Source organism: Sphaeramia orbicularis, chromosome 3 (assembly GCF_902148855.1).
Source record: "Sphaeramia orbicularis chromosome 3, fSphaOr1.1, whole genome shotgun sequence".
Lineage (NCBI taxonomy): Eukaryota > Metazoa > Chordata > Actinopteri > Kurtiformes > Apogonidae > Sphaeramia > Sphaeramia orbicularis.
In genome coordinates, this window is record NC_043959.1 from 5,668,612 (window position 1) to 5,696,108 (window position 27,497).

General features: G+C 37.9%; 1 protein-coding gene across 1 annotated transcript in view; it reads right to left on the reverse strand.

The window, feature by feature from the left end:
* LOC115412256 (neuronal acetylcholine receptor subunit alpha-7-like) overlaps window positions 1-27,497 on the reverse strand; it is a 107,983-nt gene that overhangs the window by 2,017 nt on the left and 78,469 nt on the right. The window contains exons 7-8 of the mRNA XM_030124659.1: window positions 25,980-26,174; window positions 241-327 (exon numbers count right to left, since the gene is read on the reverse strand). Of these exons, the coding sequence (XP_029980519.1) occupies window positions 241-327; window positions 25,980-26,174 (282 nt within the window). The remainder of the gene's footprint in view (window positions 1-240; window positions 328-25,979; window positions 26,175-27,497) is intronic.

Consider the following 27,497-nt stretch of genomic DNA (forward strand, 5'->3'; position numbering starts at 1 on the left):
ATGACAGGTGTCAACTCTATTTCCTTCTTCTAGACCATTATGTTTGTTTTTACCAAATATGCAAAAAAAATCTATATTTAGCAATAACAAGGTTATTTGAATTTTGGAACTATTTGAAATTAGCCACACTGTGATGTAAGAAAACCTCTGATGACATGAATAATTTTTCAGCCACATCGCCACACTGATAGTAGTTGACACCCTTAGTGACTGCTTTTAATTTCATCCCTTTAGGCTTACCTATTAAAGGCACGGAGTCTGACGTGGCGGGCATAATCTCTGCAACTAGCAGCATAAAGACAGTCAGGGAGAGCAGAACAGTAATTCCTGGGAAGGAGACCAAACCTCAGTATGAAGTTCATAGCCAAAACCTTCAAAGTGCTCCAACTGCAATATAACTATATGCAATCTTATCTTATATTTTTTCAGGGTTGAAAAAAGTATGTATATATTTATTTTTCATTTTCCTTTCTTCATATACAACACAAAAATATAGGGAATATGTGCACAGCCTTCAAAAAGTAAACAAAAAGTGAACTAAATGAGTTCTAAAGGTTAAAGTGACAATTTAGTGTAACCTCTGACCCCAAGAAGCAGCATAAACAGGAACATCTGACGTGTTGAATGAAACATGGTATAAGACACCACAAAATTAATGCAATAAATCTCATATTATCTGAATGTGAGGGTTAAAGACATGTTAAGTACAAAGGTCACATTAAATAGAGAAGAGAAGACTAACCAAGTTTTTGTGTATGATTTACGCCAGGAGATATGAACAGAGCGGAAAAAACTTTGGGATAAAGCTGCTCGGGTATATTCCCGTGAACTGTGGACTAGTTGAGAAAGGAGACGACAGGAGCTGCCATCGCTCCGAAAGGAGAGGACTATGTCAGTTTGTCGCTGGTGCACGACCTGCTTAAACAACAGAGAGAAGCATATGAGAAGCTACTAAAGCAGCAAGAAAACAACTTTAAGAGCTTTGTGCAAATCCTGGATGACTCCACTAACAAGAGAATGGATGAAATGATTAAAGAGGTGCAATGACCTGAAAACCAGTCTGCAGTTTTCACAAAAGGAAGTGGATGAACTAAAAGAAACCGGAAAAGAGCTAACTAATAAGAACAAAGAGGCACACACAGACATCAGAAAAGTGTGTGAAACAGCCTTAACAATGAACGGCAAAGCGGAATACCTAGAAGGTCAATCAAAACGAAATAATATCATCATTGATGGCATTACCGAGTCCCCACGGGAGAGCTGGGAGGAATTAGAGGACAAGGTCCGTGATGTGCTTGCAGTGAAGCTCCAGATGGATGAGAAGAGGATCAAGCTGGAGCGGGCCCACAGAACAGGAACCAACTCAGGGGACAGACCCAGGCAGATCGTGGTGAAGTTCCTCTGGTTTCAGGATAAAATGGCAGTACTGGGAAGACGCCATAAACTGAAAGGGACTAACATCTTCCTTAACGAGGACTACACCGAAGCAGTATGACAAAAGAGGAAAGAACTCATCCCAGCCATGAAGGCTGAGAGGAGCAAAGGGAACATTGCTTTCATTAGATATGACAAACTTATTGTCCATTCCCCCTCCCAAAAGACTGAGAGAAGGGAGCAACAAGCCAAAATGGGTTCGTAACTTGGTATAACTTGGTGGACACGCACACACGCGCACACATACACACGCACACACAGACACAAACACTCTTGTTGATTCATCACTGTATTATGTTTGTATCTGAAAAACTTCCCAAAAAAGGACTAAAAATAGCCCACATTAATGTATGTAGTCTTAGAAATAAGGTTCAGGACATCATGAATTGGCTGATATCAGATAAAATTCATATTTTGACCATATCAGAAACTCATTTAGATGACTCATTTGAGGATGGTTCAGTGTCAATAAGTGGATATAACATCTATAGAAGGGATAGGGACACCTATGGGGGAGGAGTGGCAGTGTACATTCAAAGTCACATTCCTGTTAAAAGAAGAGAGGATTTGATGTCAAGTGCTGTGGAGACACTGTGGTTGCAGGTTCACCTGCCTCACTTAAACCTCTGTTACTGGGATGCTCTTATAGGCCTCCAAGTGCAAATAGTCAATACGTAGACATGTTGTGTGAAATGACTGAGAAAGTATGTGATGAAAATAGAGAGATTTATTTACTGGGAGACCTGAACATTGATTTTCTATCATCAAGCTGTACACTGAAAAAGAAACTTCATAGTGTAACAAACTCTTGTAATCTGGATCAGATGGTAAATCACGCAACAAGGGTTTTCACTAATAGCTCAGGAATCACATCATCCACATGCATTGATCATATTTATACTAATGTACGAGAACTATGTTCAAAGGCTGTATCTGTACCTGTTGGATTTAGCGTTCATAATGTAGTATCCATAGCCAGGAAAGCCAAGGTACCAAAGGCTGTACCTCAAATAGTATTCAAGAGATCATATAAATCATTTTGTTGTGAGTCATATGTGGATGATGTAAAATGTATATGTTGGACTGATGTGTGTAAAGAGAGAAATCCAAATGCTGCACTGGATGTTTTTATGAAATTGCTGTGTCATGTGGTTGACAAACATGCACCAGTCAGGAAGCTTACTGTCAGGGCTGTGAGTGCACAGTGGATTGATGAGGAGTTAAAGAAGTGTATGGATGAGAGAGATGGGGCCAAGGTGGCGGCAATTAGGGCTGGCAATCCACTAGAATGGCAGATATACTGTAAAATTAGAAACAAGGCGACCAAATTGAACAGGAAAAAGAAGAAACTGTATTATGAAACTAAGTTGTAAAACATGAAGCATGATGGAAAAAAGCTCTGGGGTACACTACATAATATAATGGGCAGAGAAAGCAATTCAACACCATACTTCATTGAATCAGAAGGTGAATTTATGACTAAACCTCTTGACATTGCTAATTATTTTAATAATTACTTCATGGACAAATTGAGTAAACTAAGGCAGGAAATGTCAAAATCCAGCTGTGAGTCAACGTATCAATACATAAAAGAACAAATAATGAAGGATAAGAACTGTACCTTTAAACTGTGTAAAGTAAGTATAGAAAAGGTGGAAAAATTAATGCAGTCCATCAATAATGAGAAACCACCTGGGATAGATAATTTAGATGGAAAACTATTGAAGTGTATCGCTAGTCATATTGCTGCTCCCGTTTGCCACATCTTCAACTTAAGTCTTGAATGTAATGTCTGCCCCCAAACCTGGAAAGAGGCCAAAGTCATTCCATTACCAAAGAACACCAGAAATGCCTTCACACGCTCTAACAGCAGACCAGTAAGCCTATCACCTGTGCTTAACAAACTTTTGGAAAAAATCGTTTTTGAACAAATACAAAAGTACTTCTCTGTTAACAATCTGACAAGTGATTACCAGCATGCTTACAGAGCGGATCACTCAACAGCCACAGCAATAACACAAATGACAGATGACTGGTTGAAGGCAATTGATAAAAAGAACCTAGTGGGAGCAGTATTGTTAGATTTTAGTCCTGCATTTGATGTGGTGGACCACAAAATACTACTAAATAAACTGAGGTATTACGGCTTTACACAAACAGCCCTATCATGGATAGAAAGTTACCTATCGAACAGAACTCAAAGAGTTTTTTTCAATGGGAGCTTCTCTGAAGCTAGAGTGGTTGAAAGTGGAATTCCACAAGGGAGTTCGCTTGGTCCATTGTTGTTCTCTATTTTCACCAACGATTTTCCATCTGCTCTTAAAAAAGCAAATATGTCTCTGTATTCTGATGATACAACAATATACATTAATGCACCAACAGCTGACAAGATCACGAAAACCCTGAATGAAGAATTGCAAATAGTATTAGACTGGGTAACCAGCAACAAATTAGTCTTAAATATATCAAAAACTAAAAGCATGCTATTGGGTACAAATTATGCACTGAGATCTAAACCACAGCTAAATTTGATTCTAAACAATACAGCTGTTCAACAGGTGGAAGAAACAAAGCTGTTGGGTGTTATTGTGGATTGTAATTTGTCATGGACAAGACAAATAGATGCTCTTGTTGGGAAGATGGGAAGGAACATATCTGTTATTAAAAGGTGTTTGGCTTTTCTGACACCACAACTGACCAAGCAAGTTCTTCAAACTCTAGTGTTGTCAAATTTAGACTATTGCTCAGTGGTGTGGTCAGGTGCAAGTAAGAAGGAGACAGGAAAGCTGCAGATGGCTCAGAATAGAGCAGCTCGGCTGGCCCTACGATGCACACTAAGGTCTATTGTAAATGAAATGCATGTCAAGCTCCCCTGGAGGAAAGTCACAGAGAGGCTGACAGCATCACTGATTGTTTTTGTTAGAAATATTAATATGTTAAAAAGCCCCAACTGCTTATATAGCCAACTGAGACATAGCTCTGACATACATACAGGGTGAGTCAGAAAAAACACTCTTTTCATTTAAAGAAATTGTACCACTGAAATGGAAATGCTTATTTTTCTTTTGATTATACAGTCATATTGATGTGGTTATTGAGCATGTCTGGCGATTGAATCATTGATTTATGGCATAGCATAACAGAGGGAATGTCCATTGTTTATTGTGCACCGAAATATCTGCCAACACAGTTGATGCCACCGTGAATGAAATTGAAATTGTCAACCATTACAGCATGTTTACTCGCCATCAAAATGTTTTGTCTCAACGAAGTCGTCCGGCACGACCTTCAACCTGGCTACCATTCAGATTGATGCAGATCTGTGCTCGTTGTCGCATCTCTAACACAGCTCTTCTCGCCATTCGTGTTCGTCGTAGGGCTTGGATTTCAGCCGTGATGCGATTTCGGAGTTCCTGAAGAGTTTGTGGAACAGTCTGATACACACGGTTTTTAAGATACCCCCACAAGAAAAAATCAAGGGGGGTCAAGTCCGGGGATCTAGGTGGCCACTCTCTCTCCTGACCCAAACAGACAACTCGATGAGGAAATAATACCTGCAATCGCTGTGGTCTTGCAATGATGAAAACTCCCTGGGCACTGTCATGTAGGCCTATGTCCTGAGTGTGAAAGCAAAGCCCCGACTCCTGTAACTGTTGTCAATTTCAAGTTTGTTCACTGTGGCATACACTGTGTTGGCAGGTATTTCAGTGCCCAATAAACAATGGACCTTCTCTCTCTTATGCAATGCAATAAATCTATGACTACATCACCAGACATGCTCAATAACCACATCAATATGACTGTATGGTCAAAAGAAAAATCAGTGTTTCCGTTTTAGCAGTACAATTTCTTTAAATGGAAAGAGCGTTTTTTCTGACTCACCCTGTACATACATACCACACAAGGCATGCCACCAGAGGCTGCTATACAATTCCTATAGCAAGAACACAATCAATGCAAAGAACAGTTCTATATCGAGCCATGGTGGAATGGAACTTCCAGAACAGATCACTAAAGAACAAACAAAAGCGAGATTTAAAAGACAACTGAAGCAACATCAAATAACCCAACATCTGTAAACAATTCAGAAGACATGTAGATATAAACGTGATATTAGCAAATGCATGTACACACACGCACACAATTAGAATCAGGTTTATTTATTTAATATTATTACTTAGTTTTTGTTTTGTTTGTTTATTTGTTTGTGTTGTTTTTAATTTGATCTCGTAGTATTGTTATTATTGTTAATGTTGTTGTGTTTGACTGTTGAGTGTTCTTAAGAAGGAAATATCAGGGTGAATCAAATTGTTTTTATGCTTGGAAATGGATACTGTATGTCTGTTTGGAATGGGAGGACCCAAGGAAGAGTAGTTGATGTATTGCATCAGCTAATGGGGATCTTAATAAATAAATAAATAAATAAATAAATACTACCACTGTGGTTTATAGAAGCTGTTTATTCACAGAAACCTTTATTTTTCCTGCTGTACATACTTCACATATATCCACATTGGATCTACTACAGAGGCTGACAAATGTATATGTGTGGAAATTAGAACTTTACTGAAAAAGCAAACCTTATGTTAGCTGAAGACTTTTGCACTGTACACTACCAGGCAAAAGTTTGGACTCACCTGTTTTTTCTTTATTTTTATGACTATTTTCATTGTAGATTCTCACTGAAGGCATCAAAACTATGAATGAACACATATGGAATTATGTAGTTTAAAAAGGTGTGACAAAACTCAAAGCATGTTTTATATTTTAGATTCTTCAAAATAGCCACATTTTGCTTTTATTACTGCTTTGTGCATTCTTGGCATTCTCTTGATGAGCTTCATGAGGTAATCACCTGAAATGTTTTCCAAAAGTCTGGAAGGAGTTCCAAATGATGCTGAGCTCTTGTTGGCCATCTGTGGTCCAACTCATGTCATTTAAATAAGAAGGTGAGTCCAAACTTTTGCCTGGTAGTGTATCTATCTATCTATCTATCTATCTATCTATCTATCTATCTATCTATCTATCTATCTATCTATCTATCTATCTATCTATCTATCTATCTATCTATCTATCTATCTATCTATCTATCTATACACACACACACACACACACACACACACACACACACACACACACACACACACTACCGGTCAAAAGTTTTAGAACGCCCCAATTTTTCCAGTTTTGTATTGAAATTCCAGCAGTTCAAGTCCAACAGCTTGAAATGGTACAAAGGTAAGCGGTGAACTGCCAGAGGTCAACCTCCATTGCTGCAGAACTGCTTTAAGTTGTTAACCCATTTCTTGTTCGCCTTTTTGTATAATTCTGAAATGTACAGTTTTGTTTAACCTTACCTTTTTCTTTTTTTTTTAACCTGTGGCAGTTGACTGGTAGTGTATATATATATGTGTGTGTGTGTGTGTGTGTGTGTGTGTGTGTATTTATTTATTTATTTTTTCAAATAGAAATTAAGGATGTTATGATGGCTATCTTCTTTAAAATGTACTCCAGATGGATCAAGTGATTCATCAACCAGCAAAACGTTAAACCCAAACTGTCCACTTTAAGTACTGTGTCATTTTATTGTGTTCGAGCTTAGTTTCTGAATGTACATGAACAATGCTGCAGTTTCTTTTACTGCTTCCCTATACATCATCAACCTGATTTGAATAAATTACCCTGAACTTTCTGCGTGATGGAAACACAAAGCACACAGATTACCTGGTATTTTAGTGGAAAAGGGCCTAATAATATTAAATGCCAGGCAGTTGAACAATTCAACACTGTAATCACACAATAGGGGTTTTTCATGCATGACCTGGAAACGGTTTAAAGTGACTCATTTTGTGTATAGTTTCTTCCGGTTTACTTGTCAACAGTGGCTGAGGCCACATCAATGTGTGCCCCAGTGTACATAGAATAAACAAAGGTAACTATATTTAAGAAATAACTTGAGTTTTAGCACACCAACCTCCACTTCCATTGGGTTACTACTTAGCATTAGCCACATTAGCTGAAAGCCTTACAAATTTTCAGCCTACGCTTTTATTTTTTTTGTAGTGGCTGTAATTTTAAAGCAAGTGACCTTTCGGGTAAACAGTGCCCTCTTAAATGAAAAGGTGGATGATGTTTTTTTTCTTATAGTGGATAATTTTTTGGGGTGTTCTCTTTTTTTTCTTATATAGATAATTTTTTGATCTGTTGCATCTCTGGGCCACTCTGGGCTGTACCAAGTGGATGTGTTGGTGTTGTTATTGTCTGCTATCTTACAAAGACTGTGACCAATCCAGGATCATTCCATTTACAACTTTGTCTGCCTCAGTGTTTTTAATTCCTCAGTAAGGAATCATCTATTGTCTGTCCTAAAAGTCACTAGAAGTTTCTAAATGATGTCATCACATAATTTACATAACTGGAAATGTTTGAGTAATTAATGAATGATGCAGGACAGAGGAATAACATTGTGGGGAGAGACAAATGGTATTATGGTAATGGTGTGTATGAGTCATGCAAATTTGTATTAATGAAACACTGAGCTACACTAACAGTTACAGGGGAAATCATCTTGTATGTCTAGTAATCATAAATACTCCGCTACAGCAGAGAGGTGGGCCAGGGGGAGTAAACGCATCTGTATTTGGGCAAGTGATGACTGAACTAATTCAGTCTCAGTAGAAATGGACAGCTTAAATTGACTTCACTTTGATATTAACCTTGATATATTTTATATTTTCAGAATTAAATCAAATAACACTGGCTCTTCAAAGTGTAATCAGCCTGTGCCTCATGCAAACTGTTATAAATTGTAACTGTGCTAGCTCATACAATAATAATTCCTCTCAATCATAACCTGACCCACTAGAATTGTGTGGCAGTATTTAGTGCCTGCAGAGGCCTTTACCTGTATTTTCAGATTTTCTTCCAATTTTTGCTTGTTATTTTACAGGGTTATAAAAACATTCCATTATTTATATATTTAATTAGGGGCTCGGCGCCCTAGGCCCGAGCACCTATTGTTTTTCCGTGCGTTTAAACTTATTCTTCATCTTCCGGACAAGATTTCGCCGATTAATTCAGCCTAATCCGCTGGGAGTAGCCCTGCAATTAATACATCAAAATGTGTGGTTTCATCAGGAATAGTGTGCTATGACTCAAGGTAGAGATTCATTAATTTTTTGCAGAGTTATTGGCAAAAAACATGCAAAAAAAGTCCCATAGAAATGAATGGGGAGAGGAAAAAATCAGCCAGAAAAGTCCACTTGTTAGGGGCTCGGGGCCCTAGGCCCGAGCACCTATTGTTGCTATCGCCTCTTTCAGTCACATATTATTCCTCATCTTCCGGACAAGATTTCACCGATTAATTCAGCCTAATCCGCTGGGAGGACCCCTGCAATTAATACATCAAAATGTGCAGTTTCATCGGGAATAGTGTGCTATGACTCAAGGTAGAGATTCATTAATTTTTCGCAGAGTTATGGGCAAAAAACATGCAAAAAAAGTCCCATAGAAATGAATGGGGAGAGGAAAAAATCAGCCACAAAAATCCACTTGTTTCTGACTGCTGCTGCTTTGCCATACTTTGACCTACAGACTTCATTTAAACTTTAAAACGCAGGTATTTTTGTCGTCTCCACAGAAATGTACCTTGTTTGAGGATGAGGTTTACTGTTTTTGATAGATGGGTCTTAGAAAAGTGTCAGATTTGTCAGAAAACACCAAAACAGAGCACACATTCCTGGCATACCAATCTCATTAGAGTGTGAAAACAGCTGAAAATCACCTCAAAATTTTGTGGATAACTCATCCTCCCGGCCAACCGATACATAGGAGGCAAATGATTCTCTCCAAAAATGTAGTCACAGTTCCTGGGCTTCATATGAACCAAAGTTTGAAAACCTAGCTCTTTCCAAAGTGAAATGGCAGGCAGTAGAATGGAGGCTTCCCCCTCCTCTTCCTGTATTCAAATCAATACAAACAGATTGTTGTTTTCCTGATAAGTTGACTGTTTTTACACTGCTGTAACTCTGACATTTCTCACAGTAAAAGGAAGAAAAACACATCTTTGTGTTCCTGAGCTCTTCGTCCCAGTCATGATCACTTTAGTTTTCACCTATCTTTTACGGTTTTTCCATAATGAGCAGATGTTTCGGACCTATTCCAGAGCTCTTTCTGCCCGTCTCTGTGTCTTCTGAGCCCACTTTCCCCAAACAGCCTGAACGTCACTGTGGCAACGACAGGTCTATTAAGGGTCATTGGCGCAGCCATTGATCAGGGCTGTTAACCTACACAGCTGTGGGGGGCCCAAGGGAGAGGGGGGCCCATGGGAAGTTAAGATTTTTTTGTTAAAGTTTTTTTTTTTCCTGTATTTCAACTAAATTATATGATAAATACCGACTTATATGCAAGCTTCACGCATTAGATTTTATAAGTTGGTATAATATTGTATTCCATAAAAGTACAGACTGCTGTCACTACTCTGTGAACACCCATTGAGAAAAGCACAAAATGGTTCACTCCACACAGAGTTTGAGAAACGCACTTTGCTTGTTAGGCTACGGTGACTCGTTGCATCTCTATGATAGAAGAAATCTTATGATGATGTCACAGTTTTAAAAAATTAAGTTTGGATTTCAGAAAAGAAAGGAATGAAAAGAAAGGAAGAGAAGGCAAAATGAAGGAAGTCAAGTTCTGACCAACTTCTTTTCAAAGAAAGGTGAACACAAACTTTTAAACACACAAGATGAAATGGCATTATTAGGTGCCGTTAACTCCTCCGTTATCGTTGCTAATATAAACAGAAGCAATCCAAAGCAAGAGCAACACTTTCAAATGAGGCTTTTGTTATTAACCCTTTCATGCATAGTGGTCACTACAGTGGACAGTTATTCTATAGATTTTCTTTTGTATATTCATGGGTTTTGTTGTTTTAGTTCCATATCAACCAACAAAGTGGATGCTTATGCATCATCCCATACACTGACATTCCTGTTATTTTCCTGTTCTTTTATCTAAATCAATTACTAATTGTTATTAGACTGTAATTAACAGCGTTTTTAAAGTTTTATTTTATTTTTTGCATATTATCTGAGTGAGTAATAACTACACTGTAACAAATTACTGTAAAAAAAAGGTAAATTTTGTACAGTATCATACTGTTATTTGTAAATACAGTATAATGCTGTAAATAATGAGGTCTGTAAGGAGGAAATTTAAAACAGTAAGCTACTGTAAAATGTGACAGTATTCTCCAGTATTTTCTTCAGTTCCTCCACTGCTGTCCGCCCAGAACTGGTCTGAACAAAGTCATCTGGCATCAAGTCCCACCAGCTCATTTAGAAAAAGATTCAATCTAACGAATGTTAACTATAGACTGGCTGCATCAAAGGTTAGTGGTTCTTTTATGAAACAGAAGGAAAAAAATAAATACAGAATAGACCATCCAGCAGTGGAACAGAGGCCACCTGATGCTTTCATCCTTCTACCTACATTGCCATTGCTCCATCCTGCTCCAGTTGGTCATTTATCAGGTAAATGTGATTTTATCAGTGGAACTGTCACCATGCTGTGGCATTTTGGGTTCATTAAACATTAAATTGCCTCCATAAACCGTGTTCACACCGGATGCAACTTATGCGGTGTAACAGGCGGTGTAATACTGTTTCATATTTCGGGGTGTTAGCCTTATGTAGCTAACATGCAGCTAATGTAAGTTGAAGCATACTAGCTAGCTGTGAAGTGGACACAGTTAAACTAAACAGTCAGTTTGTGTGGTTTTGGCTGCCTCTGGGTTACATTTCTAAGACATTAAATCTGTAAAGTGGAATTTACTAACTTGGACATCCATGTTAAATGAGATAATTAACCACTGTTTTAAGAAAAGTAAGTGACTAAGGCTAATTTTTCCCTCTTTGTTGGGCAGTTTGTATAGGATGTGTAGCATTATTGAATGTCTGCATGCTTTACAGCTCTGTAAACACAATGTCATTCATCAGTGATCTCCCATTGTCCAAATGTCTTCCACTGCAGCTGATACTGAGCTCACCCTGACCCTCCAGCCAGTCCCAGACAAATACTGCAGGGTAAGTGTCTGTATGTATGTGTTTATGTGTGGATGTGTGTCAGTCTGTGTCTGTCTGTCATTCAGTCTGCCTATTAGCTGTCTGTCTATATCTGAGTAATAAAATAACTGTTTTTGTCTTTCCATGACAGTGTCTACCACCGTAAGACAAGAATAGCAGTATAACTTATGATACCAAATTTAAATAAAGCACGAAAAAAGTAACCTCAGTTCTTGTCTCCATCAGTTGCAGGTGATGAAGTCACATCTGGAAGTTGGATGATGAGCATTGAAAGCCATGTTGTCTGTGAAGGCCTCCAACCAAGCTTCATCACAATGCTGCTGCTGTTGCAGTGAATTTAATAAAAGCTCAATGTTATAAGGTCATCTCTTGTTTGAGCTTTTTCTAGCAATGTTCATGATTTTGTATTTTAAAATGTAATTTGAAATGTTAAAATCCTAGCTTTTTGCTGTGTTATACTATAAATATTACATTAAATATGTATGGTAATATAGTATTATGGTAATATACTGTTTCTTGGAATACGGTAGTTACTGTAAAATGCTGCAACTGTGGCTAACAGTATTTTACTGTAAAAGGAACATTATTTACAGCCCAGTACCGTAATACTTTTTACAGTAAGAAACTGTAATTGTAGATTACAGTAGAGATACTGTAAAATAACAGTAGCATGCTGGCAACTCTAGCTGCCAGTAATTTACTGTTATTTAACGGTAAAATTCATTACAGTGTAGTATTATAGTATGCTAAAATGTTAAAAAAAAAAAAAAATCAGATTAGCAGAATTAACCTCCTGAGACCCAGGAAAATGAAAAATTTAGCTTTTTTCCATTAAACATTTGTCTTGATTGGAAACTGCATTATGCAACAGTTTTTTGTGTCTTTGTTTGTTTTTCAGATACATTTTTTTTTTTTTTAATTATTTTTTATTTATTTACTTTTTTTTAATGGAATGTTCTTTGCAATGGACAGCAAGCAAAACTGTAAAACTTTTGTCCCCTACAGAGGACAAAAATGCATTGCTGGGTCTCAGGAGGTTAAAAATGTTTTTATTTCATGGTTTTCACACAGTATGTCAGTAAATTCATGTTTCTGAGCTTCAACAATTAAACGCATGGTGTTCAACTGAGTGGACATTTTTGTAACTCTGTGAAAAATAGGTTCATAAAATAAATAAATAAATAAATAATAAAAATCACATTTTTTTTCATTCCTAAAGAGGAATAAAAACACTCAGGAAAAAAATCTTGATGAAGGTTCCCATAATTCCTGCATGAAAGGGTTAAGGTAAAGGATAAATAAAGTAACGGTAGGCTAAGATTGCAACAGCAGGCTACTGATTTGAGGCAAGCAAATATGCAATGAATAGCCTACTAAGCATTTATGCTGGCTACATGTTAAATAATAATCTATAGCATAGAGGATAGTTCCCAGATGTCATGATATTTGCCTTCACAATGGCTATCATCCATCCTAGCTGCCTGCTTAAACGTAATTTGTGAAACACATTCCAGAAACTGTCAGAGAAAGTCATCCTGCAGCAAACCACTCACCCTGCACTGATGCAGACAAGGTGAGCTAGTTCAACATGAAAGCAACATGAAACTATTTTGACTTGAATGACTGTAGCAACAGGGCATTAGTACATTTGGTAATAATTGTTAAGAGGCTAATGTTGATTATTCTTCATGTTCCCAGTGTGGTTCAATATGTAAAGAGTAGATTAAGTGAAAAAATCTACACGCATTTGATTTTTTGAAACTGTGTGTGACGATATATATATATATATATATATATATATATATATATATATATATATATATATATATATATATATATATATGTGTGTGTGTGTGTGTGTGTGTGTGTGTGTGTGTATATATATATATATATATATATATATATATATATATATATATATATATATATATATATATATCCTGGATGCCTCCCTGGGGAGGTGTTCCGGGCATGTCCCACCGGGAGGAGACCTCGGGGAAGACCCAGGACACGTTGGAGAGACTATGTCTCTCGGCTGGCCTGGGAACGCCTCGGGATCCCCCCGGAAGAGCTGGAGGAGGTGTCTGGGGAGAGGGAAGTCTGGGCATCCCTGCTTAGACTGTTACCCCCGCGACCCGGCCCCGGATAAGCGGAAGAGAATGCATGGATATATATATATATATATATATATATATATATATATATATATATATATATATATATATATATATATACATACAGTACAGGCCAAAAGTTTGGACACACCTTCTCATTCTTTGCATTTTCTTTATTTTCATGACTATTTACATTGTAGATTCTCACTGAAGGCATCAAAACTATGAATGAACATATGTGGAATTATGTACTTAACAAAAAAGTGTGAAATAACTGAAAACATCTCTTATATTCTAGTTTCTTCAAAGTAGCCACCCTTAGCTCTGATGACTGTTTTGCACACTCTTGGCATTCTCTTGATGAGCTTCAAGAGGTAGTCACCTAAAAATGGTTTCCTAACAGTCTTGAAGAAGTTCCCAGAGATGCTTAGCACTTGTTGGCCCTTTTGCCTTCACTCTGCGGTCCAGCTCACCCCAAACCATCTTGACTGGGTTCAGGTCCAGTGACTGTGGAGGCCAGGTCATCTGGCGCAGCACTCCATCACTCTCCTTCTTGGTCAAATATCCCTCACACAGCCTGGAGGTGTGTTTGGGGTCATTGTCCTGTTGAAACATAAATGATGGTCCAACTAAACGCAAACCGGATGGAATGGCATGTCACTTCAGGATGCTGTGGTAGCCATGCTGATTCAGGTTGCCTTCAATCTTGAATAAATCCCCAACAGCGTCACCAGCAAAGCACCCCCACACCATCACACCTCCCCCTCCATGCTTCACGGTGGGAAACAGGCATGTAGCATTCATCCGTTCACCTTTTCTGCGTCGCACAAAGACACGGCGGTTGGATCCAAAGATCTGAAATTTGGACTCATCAGACCAAAGCACAGATTTCCACTGGTCTAATGTCCATTCCTTGGGTTTCTTGGCCCAAATAAATCTCTTGTGTTTGTTGCCTCTCCTGAGCAGTGGTTTCCTAGCAGCTATTTGACCATGAAGGCCTGATTCACGCAGTCTCCTCTTAACAGTTGTTGTAGAGATGTGTCTGCTGCTAGAGCTCTGTGTGGTATTCATCTGGTCTCTAATCTGAGCTGCTGTTAATTTGCGATTTCTGAGGCTGGTGACTCAGATGAACTTATCTTCAGCATCAGAGGTGACTCTTGGTCTTCCTTTCCTGGGGCGGTCCTCATGTGAGCCAGTTTCGTTGGAGCACTTGATGGTTTTTGCGACTGCACTTGGGGACACATTCAAAGTTTTTGAAATTTTCTTGACTGACTGACCTTCATTTCTTAAAGTAATGATGGCCACTCGTTTGTCTTTACTTAGCTGATTGGTTCTCGCCATAATATGCATTCTAACAGTTGTCCAATAGGGCTGTCAGCTGTGCATCAACCTGACTTCTGCACAACACAATTGATGGTCCCAACCCCATCAATAAGGCAAGAAATTCCACTAAGTAACCCTGACAAGGCACAGCTATGAAGTGAAAACCATTTCAGGTGACTACCTCTTGATGCTCATCAAGAGAATGCCAAGGGTGTGCAAGGCAGTCATCAGAGCTAAGGGTGGCTACTTTGAAGAAACTAGAATATAAGAGATGTTTTCAGTTATTTCAAACTTTTTTGTTAAGTACATAATTCCACATGTGTTCATTCATAGTTTTGATGCCTTCAGTGAGAATCTACAATGTAAATAGTCATGAAAATAAAGAAAATGCGAAGAATGAGAAGGTGTGTCCAAACTTTTGGCCTGTACTGTATATGTACATATACATTTATAGGGTGGGGAAGCAAAATTTACAATGAACATTTAGTTGTTTTTTCTCAGCAGGTACTACGTCAGTTGTTTTGAAACCAAACATATACTGATGTCATAATCATACCTAACACTATTATCCATACCTTTTCAGAAACTTTTGCCCATATGAGTAATCAGGAAAGCAAACGTCAAAGAGTGTGTGATTTGCTGAATGCACTCGTCACACCAAAGGAGATTTCAAAAATAATTGGAGTGTCCATGAAGACTGTTTATAATGTAAAGAAGAGAATGACTATGAGCAAAACTATTACGAAAAAGTCTGGAAGATACTATTAAAGAAGAATGGGAGAAGTTGTCACCCGAATATTTGAGGAACACTTGCGCAAGTTTCAGGAAGCGCGTGAAGGCAGTTATTGAGAGAGAAGGAGGACACATAGAATAAAAACATTTTCTATTATGTAAATTTTCTTGTGGCAAATAACTTCTCATGACTTTCAGTAAACTAATTGGTCATACACTGTCTTTCAATCCCTGCCTCAAAATATTGTAAATTTTGCTTCCCCACCCTGTAAATATATATATGTCAGATTGAAAATGTTGTATTTAGGCTCACAGAAATTCTAATCATAAAAACTAAGTGAAAAAACTACTACTGGGTGAGGTCAAGGGCGTCACAGATGGACAGCCCACTACTTTTTGATTCATAACTTTTGAACCAGGCAAGTTTAAGACAAATATTACACATAATTGGAAAGGTCTAAATGCCATCTTAAACATACTCAAAGGGCCAAATTTAGTTTCAAATATTTCTAAATGAAAAAATATCAAAAACTACTGCGTCACGGTTGGACAAAAAAATGTATGTCTATTTTTTGCAAGAATAACAAAGTTCTCAAAAGTAAAGTTTCTACGACATTATCATCCTAAAATGTATCAGTGTAAACCTTTATACCCTCTATTTTACAACCTAATAATTGGTTAGAGGAAAAAAATATTTTATCATACCTAATAAACAAGAGTTTTGACAAACGTCAACTGGCAAATGGCAGCAAATGGCAACGTCACAGATGGACAACAAAAGTAAATATCAAACTAAATAAATAATATTTAATACATATTAAATATCAAATAATTTTTTAAATTTCAATTATCAATATCAGACACTTTTTTTTTTTTTTTTTTTTTACAATATATACAACATACAAATACACATACACATAAACATTATATTAAAATGTATAGATATTATTGATTGATTGATTGATTGATTGATGGAGAAAACTTTACACGATAGTATGGCTCTCCCAATATGGTTAAATCATGATGTTAGCCCTGTGATATAGCCATTGTGTTGGTGGGTAAGGCCCTTGGCAGATGTCAAATTACATTGGTGCAGGGGTATAGGTAGAATTTAAGAAGGGGGGAGGGGGCAAGGTGTAAATACTGACTGAATGAAATGATACTGAATTAGGCTCATACTGCCACCTGCACGGTAACTCGGTCATTTTTTGTCCGATCAGCACCAAACTTGATGTGGTTAATGTTGCTCCTGCTCTGAACAAAATACTGAATCTGGCCCACAGTGCCACCTAGTGGTCCCGCACGGTAACTCAGTAATTTTTGGTCCGATCAGCACCAAGCTTGACCTGGTTGATGTTGTTCCTGCCTCGAACAAAATGACACAGCGATACTGAATCCAATTGATAGTGCCATCTAGTGGTCCCGGAAATTTGCCTCGGCTGTGCGCCGATTGGGCCTGGACGTGGACGCGACCTTGTGATCACGAGCGGGAACAACCTTGGAATAGAGCCGACGGTGTGCCCCCACGACCCCCCCCCCCCACGACCCCCCCCCCATGACCCCCGAGCCCCTCTCACGATTTCCGCGTGTGGAAATTGTCTAGTTTTCAATTCCTGTGATAAAAACAAAACACAAAACAAGAAAAAAAAACTAGGATGATGCCATGCTGGGTCCTGAATGACAGTATTAGCATTTACAGATTACACAGATACATTCTGGAACAACAATAAGCTATCAGCCCACAACACAGATAACTACTAACGATTCAACAAAGAGCAACAAAGAAAACAATATATCAGTCCCTCCAGAAAAACATGACAATGCGATTGCATAATCCAATTCAAAGCAAATAGCACACATTATGCAGGGGCCCACATTTTTTCAAAAATAATGCATATTCACTGCAATAATAGCATAATTCCACACAAAATACATGAAATATATGGGGTTCGCATAATTTCATGATGATTTCATAAAAAATATTGTATTATAACTTTACTCAGGTTCTGATGTAATATGAAATGCGCAATGTCATCAGCTGGTGTATCCACATAAGGTAAACTAACTCTGAGCCTCAAAAAAATCCTACAAGATGATGAAAAATGCAGCTCATTTGCCCACAAAAACATCTGCAAAAGACAAAGCAAATCAGTCTCGCAATGTCCTACATGAAAGCAGGAGTATACTATTTTGCATCCCATGCAACTGTACATTGGAACATAAAGGAAAATCAACACTGGAGAGCCACTTTTCCAGTGTGAAACATTTGAAAATGGTTTCTGCTGCAGTGATAATTATGTTATATGAACATAAAGGCTATAATAGCCTTGAAACAGATGGCCTGTTCTACCTCACTTTTGTGAAGCAGGAAGCAATTATTACATTTTTGACACTTGTGACTCAGGAATGTTAAAGCCATGTTTGAGTCATGCTTAGAAAATAAAAAAGACCTAAAACAAAACCAGCACTTTCTGTGATGGAGAGTATGCTTACTTCTTGTATGTTTGCTTATCATAGGATGTAATTAGAAATTTTTCACTTAGTCTAGTTAGAACTGGGTGTGGGAGAAGAATCAGTGTTTTTCATTGAAATGCATGTTTTTCCAGTTCCTGCATATTTTTGCAACTTCGCATTGCATTTTTTGCAAATTCCCACAATCTCACAACATAAAATCCCATAAAAACCATGCATCCAGCCTATAATCAAGGATTTTTGTCCACATAATCAAGGATTTTTGCCCAAATAATAAAAGATTTTTGTCCGCATTTTTCTAGAGGGACCGATATACAGCCACTTGTCACTTTGGTACGTCTGTTTAACTGCACATTAAGGCAAATATCTAATAGATCAATAACATGGCAGTAACTCAGTGAATTAGGGCAGTGGTTCTCAACTGGGGGCACAGACACTCTCCCGCAGGGGTGCAAGCACAGGATGGGAGGAAAAAAAAAAAATCAAGAAAAATCCCGAACTCACAGGCTAGTAGTACAAAGGAGATGCAGCAAATTCCCCCCCATGTCAAAATGCAAGCGGTTGGACTATTACAGTGTTTGTGAACAGGGGCAGTAACCAGGCCCGGACTGGCTAATCGGGAGGACCGGGACAATTCCCGGTGGGCCGGTATAATATTTGGGCCGCGAGGGCCGGAGTTCACTTTAAATATGTATTTAATATTTTATTTATTTATTTATTTTTGGGGGGCCGGTGTTCAGTCATAGCACTGAGTTGATCACATAATCTGCAGCCGCTGTTCCTGGGCCACAACTTTTTCACAAAAACGACCTCCCGTTTGGAAACTAATAAGGACGATGAACCGGGTAAACCACCTTTCAAGCTAGTTAATTATCGAGTCAATGTGTGGCATTGTGGCGTGTAACATAACGTTATGTCATTTAAATAATAGTATGATACGACGCCCCATAACTGGGAAACTTTGTCTTGTAGCTCCTCAGAGTCAGAAAGAACATCCAGCAGCAGACACCAGCCATGAGCCCACAAGTCCAGAGTGGGCAGGTAGGACTGCTCAGAGAGGGAAGATTATTAATAAATAAGCTCCATTGAAGAGTATGGTGTAGGCCTGTTCAATATGAAAGGTGCTCTGAGATGCTCCAGGATTCAGCACTACATGAATGAAACTGACACCAAGGCCTTGCAAAATAGAAGATTTGTGCTGAGAATTATGAGCATTTTTAAACTGTGCTTTAGTGTCAGAAGCAGAGCCAGGAGCCAGTAGTGATGAGGGGATTGTTCCTGTCAGGATGGAAGGAAAAGGTGAGCTGTTGGAACAGACTGTGTGAACAAGCATTAGTTCTCCTAAAACCACTTTCTAGACCCAAATGATAGTCCTGACCTATTTTATTTTTTATTATTAAAAGTGAGACAGTAAATACACAAAGCCCACAACTGAAAGGCAATAGCATAAAGTAAGCCTGCATATTTTGCCAATGTAAATATCTTAATTAGTTCAGTAAGTCAAAATGTCTGTAGATATTATTTTTTATCGTGGTACAGGTGCAGGCAAGTCTAGGGAAACTGGAGGAAGTGTGAAAGGGAGAGCAGAGTCTACTGATGACAGAGGAGCAGCTCAGCAGCACAACCCTGAACCACTAGTCAGAAATGACACAGATGAAGATGAGTCTGTTGTTAGCTTTGATTGCTTTGCTCGCCCTCAGTCACGGGATACACATATTTTTTTCTTATCATCCTCATCAAATCCCTAATATCACTATACCAAAAGTTTTCAATAGCATCGATGGAACAAACCGCAAGTAAGTTGTGATGGAAATCTTTTGTTGCAGAGGATACAAAAATAATAGTTATTAGAAAGTGCAGCAAGCTTTATTTATTTTTTTTAATTTTTAATATTTTTATACTTTCATTTCATTTCAAACATTTTAAAGGTTTGAAAAATGTTAACACTTATAAGAACAAAAATATAGATTCTGTTATTGTTGTGTTGTGAGGAATAATAATGTTGGAGATGTCGATGTGCACTCACTTTTGAAATAAATCCACATTGTGAAGCAACCTTTACTTGCGCTGAATTGGAAATATTTAGAAAATACACTGAATTAGAAGGCTTTGTAGAACAGTGTGTAGACCTAACATGTAAGGTTATAATTGTATGATTTTAATAATAATCGGTCGTGATCTAAAGTGGGCCGGTCTGAGGTATGAAACTCCAGGGCTGAAAATGAGTCTCAGTCCGGCCCTGGCAGTAACCCTGCGTAAAGACCCCATGTAAGCGCCCCCCCCCAGGTATAGAGGGGTCAGCAGGAGGCGCATGATGCCATTAGTGGGCCTTTGTTCAAACAAGGTTAAGAAACACTGATTTAGGGTACGTAGACTACAGCTGGAAGGTTTAATCGTACCGAACTGATTATTAAAAAATTATTCTATTGCAATTTCACTGGATCAAAGCTTTGTTTCCTTAATTTCACTACCACTAAACATTGGTTCAGCTGTTGTGTTTGACATGGATGCTTATTGTGACATACATGGTGAGAGGATTAGCACAAAGTCATATGTTAGCTACATCTTAAGTTGTTAGTATGTTGAAAACCAATGTGATGATGACTGCAGTGCACATATTGTTTGTAGATGTCATTTGATTTGTTTGTTGTTTATATCTGTAGATATATTTAGAAATACTTTTATACTGCTGTTTTATACATATATATATATATATATATATATATATATATATATATATATATATATATATATGCTCCATGAATGTCTTGTTCCAGTAGCCAATTTGACATCAGAATGTCCTAGTTCCCCGACACCTGACGCAGACCTTGATGTCCCGGGCGACATCCGAGCCTGTATGACTCTATCATTTATTGTAACGCTCATTTGGAGGTATAGGCATATAGTGTAAAGGGCCTTGCCCAAGGGCCCATGATCCATGCTTCATTCCTGCCGGGATTCGAACCAGCAACCTTCCGCAAACCACTGAGTTATCCAGTTACTTTAGGCAGGTTCTGAAAAGTCAGCTGAATGGCAAAAGTAAGATCCATGCCATTAACACCTATGTCCTACCAGTCATCAGATACCCCCTGGCATCATATCCTGGCCACTGGAAGAGATACAAGCCACTGACATCAAGACAACAAAGCTCCTTACCATGCATGGACACAAAGTGAAAGGATGGGGGCCGAGGACTAGTAAGTGTCAGAACTACTGTCCAGGAGGAAACGGCAAACCTCCAGGAATATATCAAGAAAATGGCCCCCAATGACCAACTGATAAGTGAATGCCTCAGCCAACAAAAGCCCAGTAAGGACGAGGAGTCCGAGAGGCTTTCATGGAAGGACAAGCCCCTGCATGACATGTACCACCGGCAAATTAAGGAAGTGGCTGATATCGAGAAAACATACCAGTGGCTGGAAAAAGCTGGACTGAAAGACAGCACGGAGGCACTACTCATGGCTGCACAAGAACAGGCCCTGAACACCAGAGCAATAGAGGCCGGGGTCTACCACACCAGACAAGACCCCAGGTGTAGGCTGTGCAGAGAAGCCCCTGAGACAGTCCAGCACATCACAGCAGGGTGTAAGATGATGGCAGGCAAGGCATGCATGGAAGGGCATAACCAGGTAGCAGGCATAGTGTACAGGCATATCTGTACCGAGTATGGACTGGAGGTCCCAGGGTCCAGATGGGAGACACCCCCCAAAGGTGACAGAGAACAAACAGGCCAAGATCCTGTGGGACTTCCAGATCCAGACCGACAACATGGTGATGGCCAATCAGCCTGTCATAGTGGTGGTGGATAAACATCAGAAGAAGAGAAGATTTTATTTATATATATATATATATATATATATATATATATATATATATATATATATATATATATATATACACACACAGTATATATCATTTAACTTTTATACTTTTTGTGGTTGTTCTTTCAGCTGGTTCAGCAATAAAGAAGTTGTCATTTTCAGAAAGGTCACATTTTTACAATATTTTTTCTATTAAAATAATCGTTTATTTATTAATCGATTACAAAAATAGTTGATAGCTGTAGATGTAATGTAGACATAGTCAAGACAATTTGCTGAAGTTTATTAGTTAGTTTGATCCCCATTAGCTGCCGCACACCACAGCAGCTACTCTTCCTGGGGTCAATAACAACATAAAAACAAAGCACCACAAGTTCACGTGTTTTTGTAATTATGATATTTCTAATAAATTTAACTAAAGAGTATCTAATTCTGCCTTTTACATGTAACCAGGCCAGACGGGCGTGAGTGTCTCTACTGCTTGTTCTAAATGGACAGTTTAGGACTATTTGAGCTGCTTTATTTTGCGCAATTTGAAGTTTGTTTAGATTTATTTCTGATGTGTTTGACCAAACGATTGAACAATAATCTAAATGTGACAGAACTAATGATTCCACTAGTGTTCTCCTTATTTGATATGGTATGCAATTTCTACATTGTTTAACAGCACCAATGCTTCTGCCTATTTTATTTAATATTTGCTTTATATGACAGTTCCAAGTCAACGTACTAGCAACAGTCACACCCAACAGCTTGGCCTCAGCTACTTGTTCTATGACAGTTCTGCCTACAGACAACTTCAAAATGGGAGTTTTTAAAAAAATTTCTTGACCCCAACACCATACATTTACTCTTCTCAGTATTGAGCACTAATTTATTTTCTCTCATCCAATTTGCAAATAGTTTTAACTCATCTTTTAGAACTTTTTTAAGTTCACCAATATAAGGACCAAACAGATAAATGGTAGAATTATCTGCATATAGAGCAATGGTGGCACGTTCCAAAATAAAGGCAAATCATTTGTAAAAATAGAAAATAAAAGTGGTCCTAAACAGCTGCCTTGGGGCACTCCACAACACAGTGTCTGAGTATCAGGAAAGCTACCATTAAACAGTACTGTAAATTCTCTATTGGTACGATAACTTCTCATCCATTCAATAGCAGCCAAATCGAATCCATAACAAGTTGGCTTTTCCAGTAGAATCTCTTGATCAAGTACATCAAATGCTGTACTAAGATCTAACAGTACTGCGCCAGTTATCTTCCTGTTTTCAATGTCTTTTAACCAGTCATCAGTTATCTGAACTAAAGCTGTTGTTATAGCGTGTCCTTTCTTATAAGCATGTTGATATACTGTATTCAGCCCATTTTTACTAAAGTACATATTAATTTGGTCATAAACTGCTTTCTCAAAATAGGGAGAATACTAATGGGTCTGCTGTTTTTGCCAGAAAAGGACTCCTAGTTATTTTTTAATAGAGGTATGATTTTCGCTTTTTCCCAACTAGCAGGACAAACACCCTTTTTTAAACTCAAACTGATGATGTAGCATATGGGCATAGCAATCACATCAGCTACCATTTTTAAGAATTGCACATCGAGTCCGTCAACACCAGGAGGTTTCACTTTCATTAATTTTAAGACATTTTCTACCACAGTAATACATACTTACTTACTACTGATCTGTTCTTCATAATTTTGTTTTTAATTGTGTTCATGGATGATTCACATCTTGACCTGGAATCCATACACTTGCGCAAATTTTGAACCTTATTCTTGAAGAATTTGCTTAGATAATTTGCAATGTCAACAGGTTTAGTCAAAAATGACTCATCAGCTTCCAAAAATGTTGGTAAAGATTTGACTTTCCTTCCCATTAATCCATTAAGTGTATTCCATATTTTCTTACTGTCTAATTTTGTCTCCTTGGATTGATTTTCATAGATCTTTTTTTTTTTGTTCTGTTTAATTTTGTAACAAAATTCCTCAATTGTCTGTACTTTTTACAATGAACAATATCACCAGATTTGATGGCCTCTGCTTCATTTCTTAATTTTATGTGTTCTGTAAGTTCAGAATCTACCCAAGGAGAAGCAACATTTCTTATAGTCATTCGTCTTAATGGTGCATGTTTATCAATAAGTGGCATGAGTAAACTCATGAAGACATCCAAGGCTCTGTCAGGATCTTTGTCTTGTAATTCTCTTGACCAATTAACATTGCGGACCTCCTCCGCATAATTTAGGTCATTAAACTGTTTAAATATTCTTGTAACAATTATCTTCTGTCCTGATTTAGATACTTTGGTCTTTCTTCAGACTGCAATTAAATTATGATCACTGAACCCCATACGTACAGAACTTGCTTTTGAACAAAAATCAATTGCATTAGTAAAAATCAGATCTATACAAGTGGACGTTTTTGTCCCAACAGATTTATAGAAAACTCTGGTTGGTTTCGTAACAATTTGTATTAAATTATATGTATCTGCTATTGAGAGCAACTTACTTTTTAATGCACAATTATTAGAACTCCAGTCAATGTTTAAATCCCCTAAAAAATATACCTTGTTTTCAGAGTCACATGCTTTATCCAACATATAACAGATTCCATCCAGACAGACCATTGGTGCATTAGGTGGTCTGTAACAAACACCCATAAGAACAGGCTTCAAATATGGCAGATTCACTTCCAACTATAGTGCTTCAACACCAATGCAAACAAGATCATCCCTTATTTTAACAGGAATCTGATCCTGAACATAAAACGCTACTCCACCACCATTAATATTTCTATCATATCTATAGAATTTATGCCCATGTATATATAGACCACAGTCTTCTATTGTTGCATCCAAATGAGTTTCAGATATAGCCAATATATGAAACTTGTTACTGTCCAGTATTCCATTTATCTCCAGAACTTTACTTCTCAAACTACAGATATTTAAATGAACTATTTTCAATCTGTTTGGTAATTTATCCATCATTATTGTGTGTTTTCCTACGATAGTAAATTAAAAAGAAACATTTATAAATTGTAGAGCTATAAAGTAACCAAACACAACACACAAACAAAAATTTACAGACATACACTCTTATGCAGGAACAGGAAGTCAAACAGCATCAGAATGATGAAGAAAGGCGACTCTCTAGGATTTACAGTGAATGGTCCGATAAAGAGGAAACATCCAGCGAGCTGCATTTTTTACCGAGGGAAAATGTCATGTTGATGGCAGAGGTCAAAGAGGAAGGACCATACTGTTTCAGGCTGATCGGAAAGCAACATGATATAACTAAATTATGTAGAGGAGCGTCTCTAAACACACAGAGATGATGAACCTTGAAGTGGATTGGCTACAGCAGCAGCAAATACATTTACTCACCACTGTCTGAGTTATATCCAGAACTAGCAAGATGTACAGGGGTTGGACAAAATAATGGAAACACCTTCACCTCAAGATGATAATGCCCCAATCCATACAGCTAGAATTGTTAAAGAATGGCATGAGGAACATTCTAATGAAGTTGAGCATCTCGTATGGCCAGCACAGTCCCCAGACCTCAACATTATTGAGCATTTATGGTCAGTTTTAGAGATTCAAGTAAGACGTCGATTTCCACCGCCATCGTCTCTAAAAGAGTTGGAGGGTATTCTAACTGAAGAATGGCTTAAAATTCCTTTGGAAACAATTCACAAGTTGTATGAATCAATACCTTGAGGAGAATTGAGGCTGTAATTGCCGCAAAAGGCGGACCTACACCATATTAAATTATATTTTGTTGATTTTTTAAGGTGTTTCCATTATTTTGTCCGACCCCTGTATCTACCACAGCCAGTGAACATGTAACAGAATGCAGTGCAACACAATTGCTTATTCATGACCTCATCTGTAAAATAAGTTTCAATACCATAACCTCCCACAACACCTGTAAGATTCCTAGTGGTAGTACTTATTTGTTGTTGATGTTATGGATCCAGAGAATTCCAGCCTCCTTACCCAGAGAGATCTTCTCCCCAGAGTCCGCCGGTAGGAGGAAGACAAGCAGAGCCAGAGTGGAGATGAGGACGCAGGGGAGAAGCAGGTTGAGGCCGTAGTAAAGGGTCCGCCTCCTCATGACCACGGTGTAAGTGATGTCAGGGTATGGCTCTGGACAGCATTTGTAAAAGCGCTCATTCTTCCGTCCTGGAACCTCTGTGACACAACATCAGGATCTTAACAAAAACATCTCACTATAAAATATTATCTAAGACAGAAAGTGGTAAAGCATTACTAAGAATTAGCAATGCATTCTTTCACATTATTATGTGCAATAGTGTTGCAATGATACGACATCAACAGATATCATTCATTACTGCTATAATGCAGCCAGGGTCTTACTCCACGTTCCCGCGATTACCGCTTATTCATTTTGGACTTTTTTCACACATATTATAAATCAGTACGTTCACAAGAGTCTGCAGAAGCCACGTGAAAAAATTTCTGAGATAGGATCAACAGTTATGGAACAATCACAGTTTATTTGAATAATACTTTTACTTTTGATTTTAACATTAAAAAAACATCGGATGAAATTCTTACTGATCAAATTGTAGTGTATGTGTGAATAGTGCAGTGGGTAGAGAAGGGGATCATCAAACACTAGGTCCCAGGTTCAAATCCCGTTTAAAAATTTGCAGGACAAAGAAGTTATTTTAAACAGTCGGTCCCAGGTTCAAATCCCGTTTAAAAATTTGCAGTTAAATTATTTTAATAACTTCTTTTTCCTGTAAATTTTTCAACAGGTTTTGCTGCATTGCATTGTGGGTATTTCACATTTTGCACACACATTACAGAAAACATGCGCTATGGTTTTTCAAAATAAAAGCCTGATTAAAAATATTAAATGAGTTATGAATAAATGAGTAATAACTTATTATCTTCATTTTTCTGACCACATGCTCAAATGTTTGTGCAATTTTACTTCATTAAAAATTATTCTTTCTCGCAGACACACACGGACACACAACAGGGTTTTTCCAAATAAAAGCCTCATTAAAAGGTCATAGTGGTTTCAGCAAAGGGCTGCTGGTGTTCTGTAGGGATGAAAGGAGGATGTACACAAAAGGGTGGGGGCTGGTGTCGAAACGGAGAGGTATGAGTGGACCTGAGGTGTCGACGGTCACAGAAGGCGGAACATGCAGTGTGAGGTCCCGCCAAATGCTGCTAGCAGCTTTAATTTTTTGTCTGTTTTTTTCTCTTCATTTGATATGTTTGAATAAATAGCAGGTATAATTTCTCATTGTGGACCTTTGCGTCCAGACCATTACCATAAACTAAATGAAAAAGAAAAATTAGGGGAAAAAATATAGCAATTGTAAAGCAAAGAAAAATGCAAGAAAAAGACCACTAATCTACACAAATATAAAAAGGGGAAAACATCATTCAACCAATAAATCCAGTCGGTGTGTGTCAGTGCATCAATTCATATTTCTTTTACTTAGTCTCTTCTATATGGATAAAATACTATACTTCCTT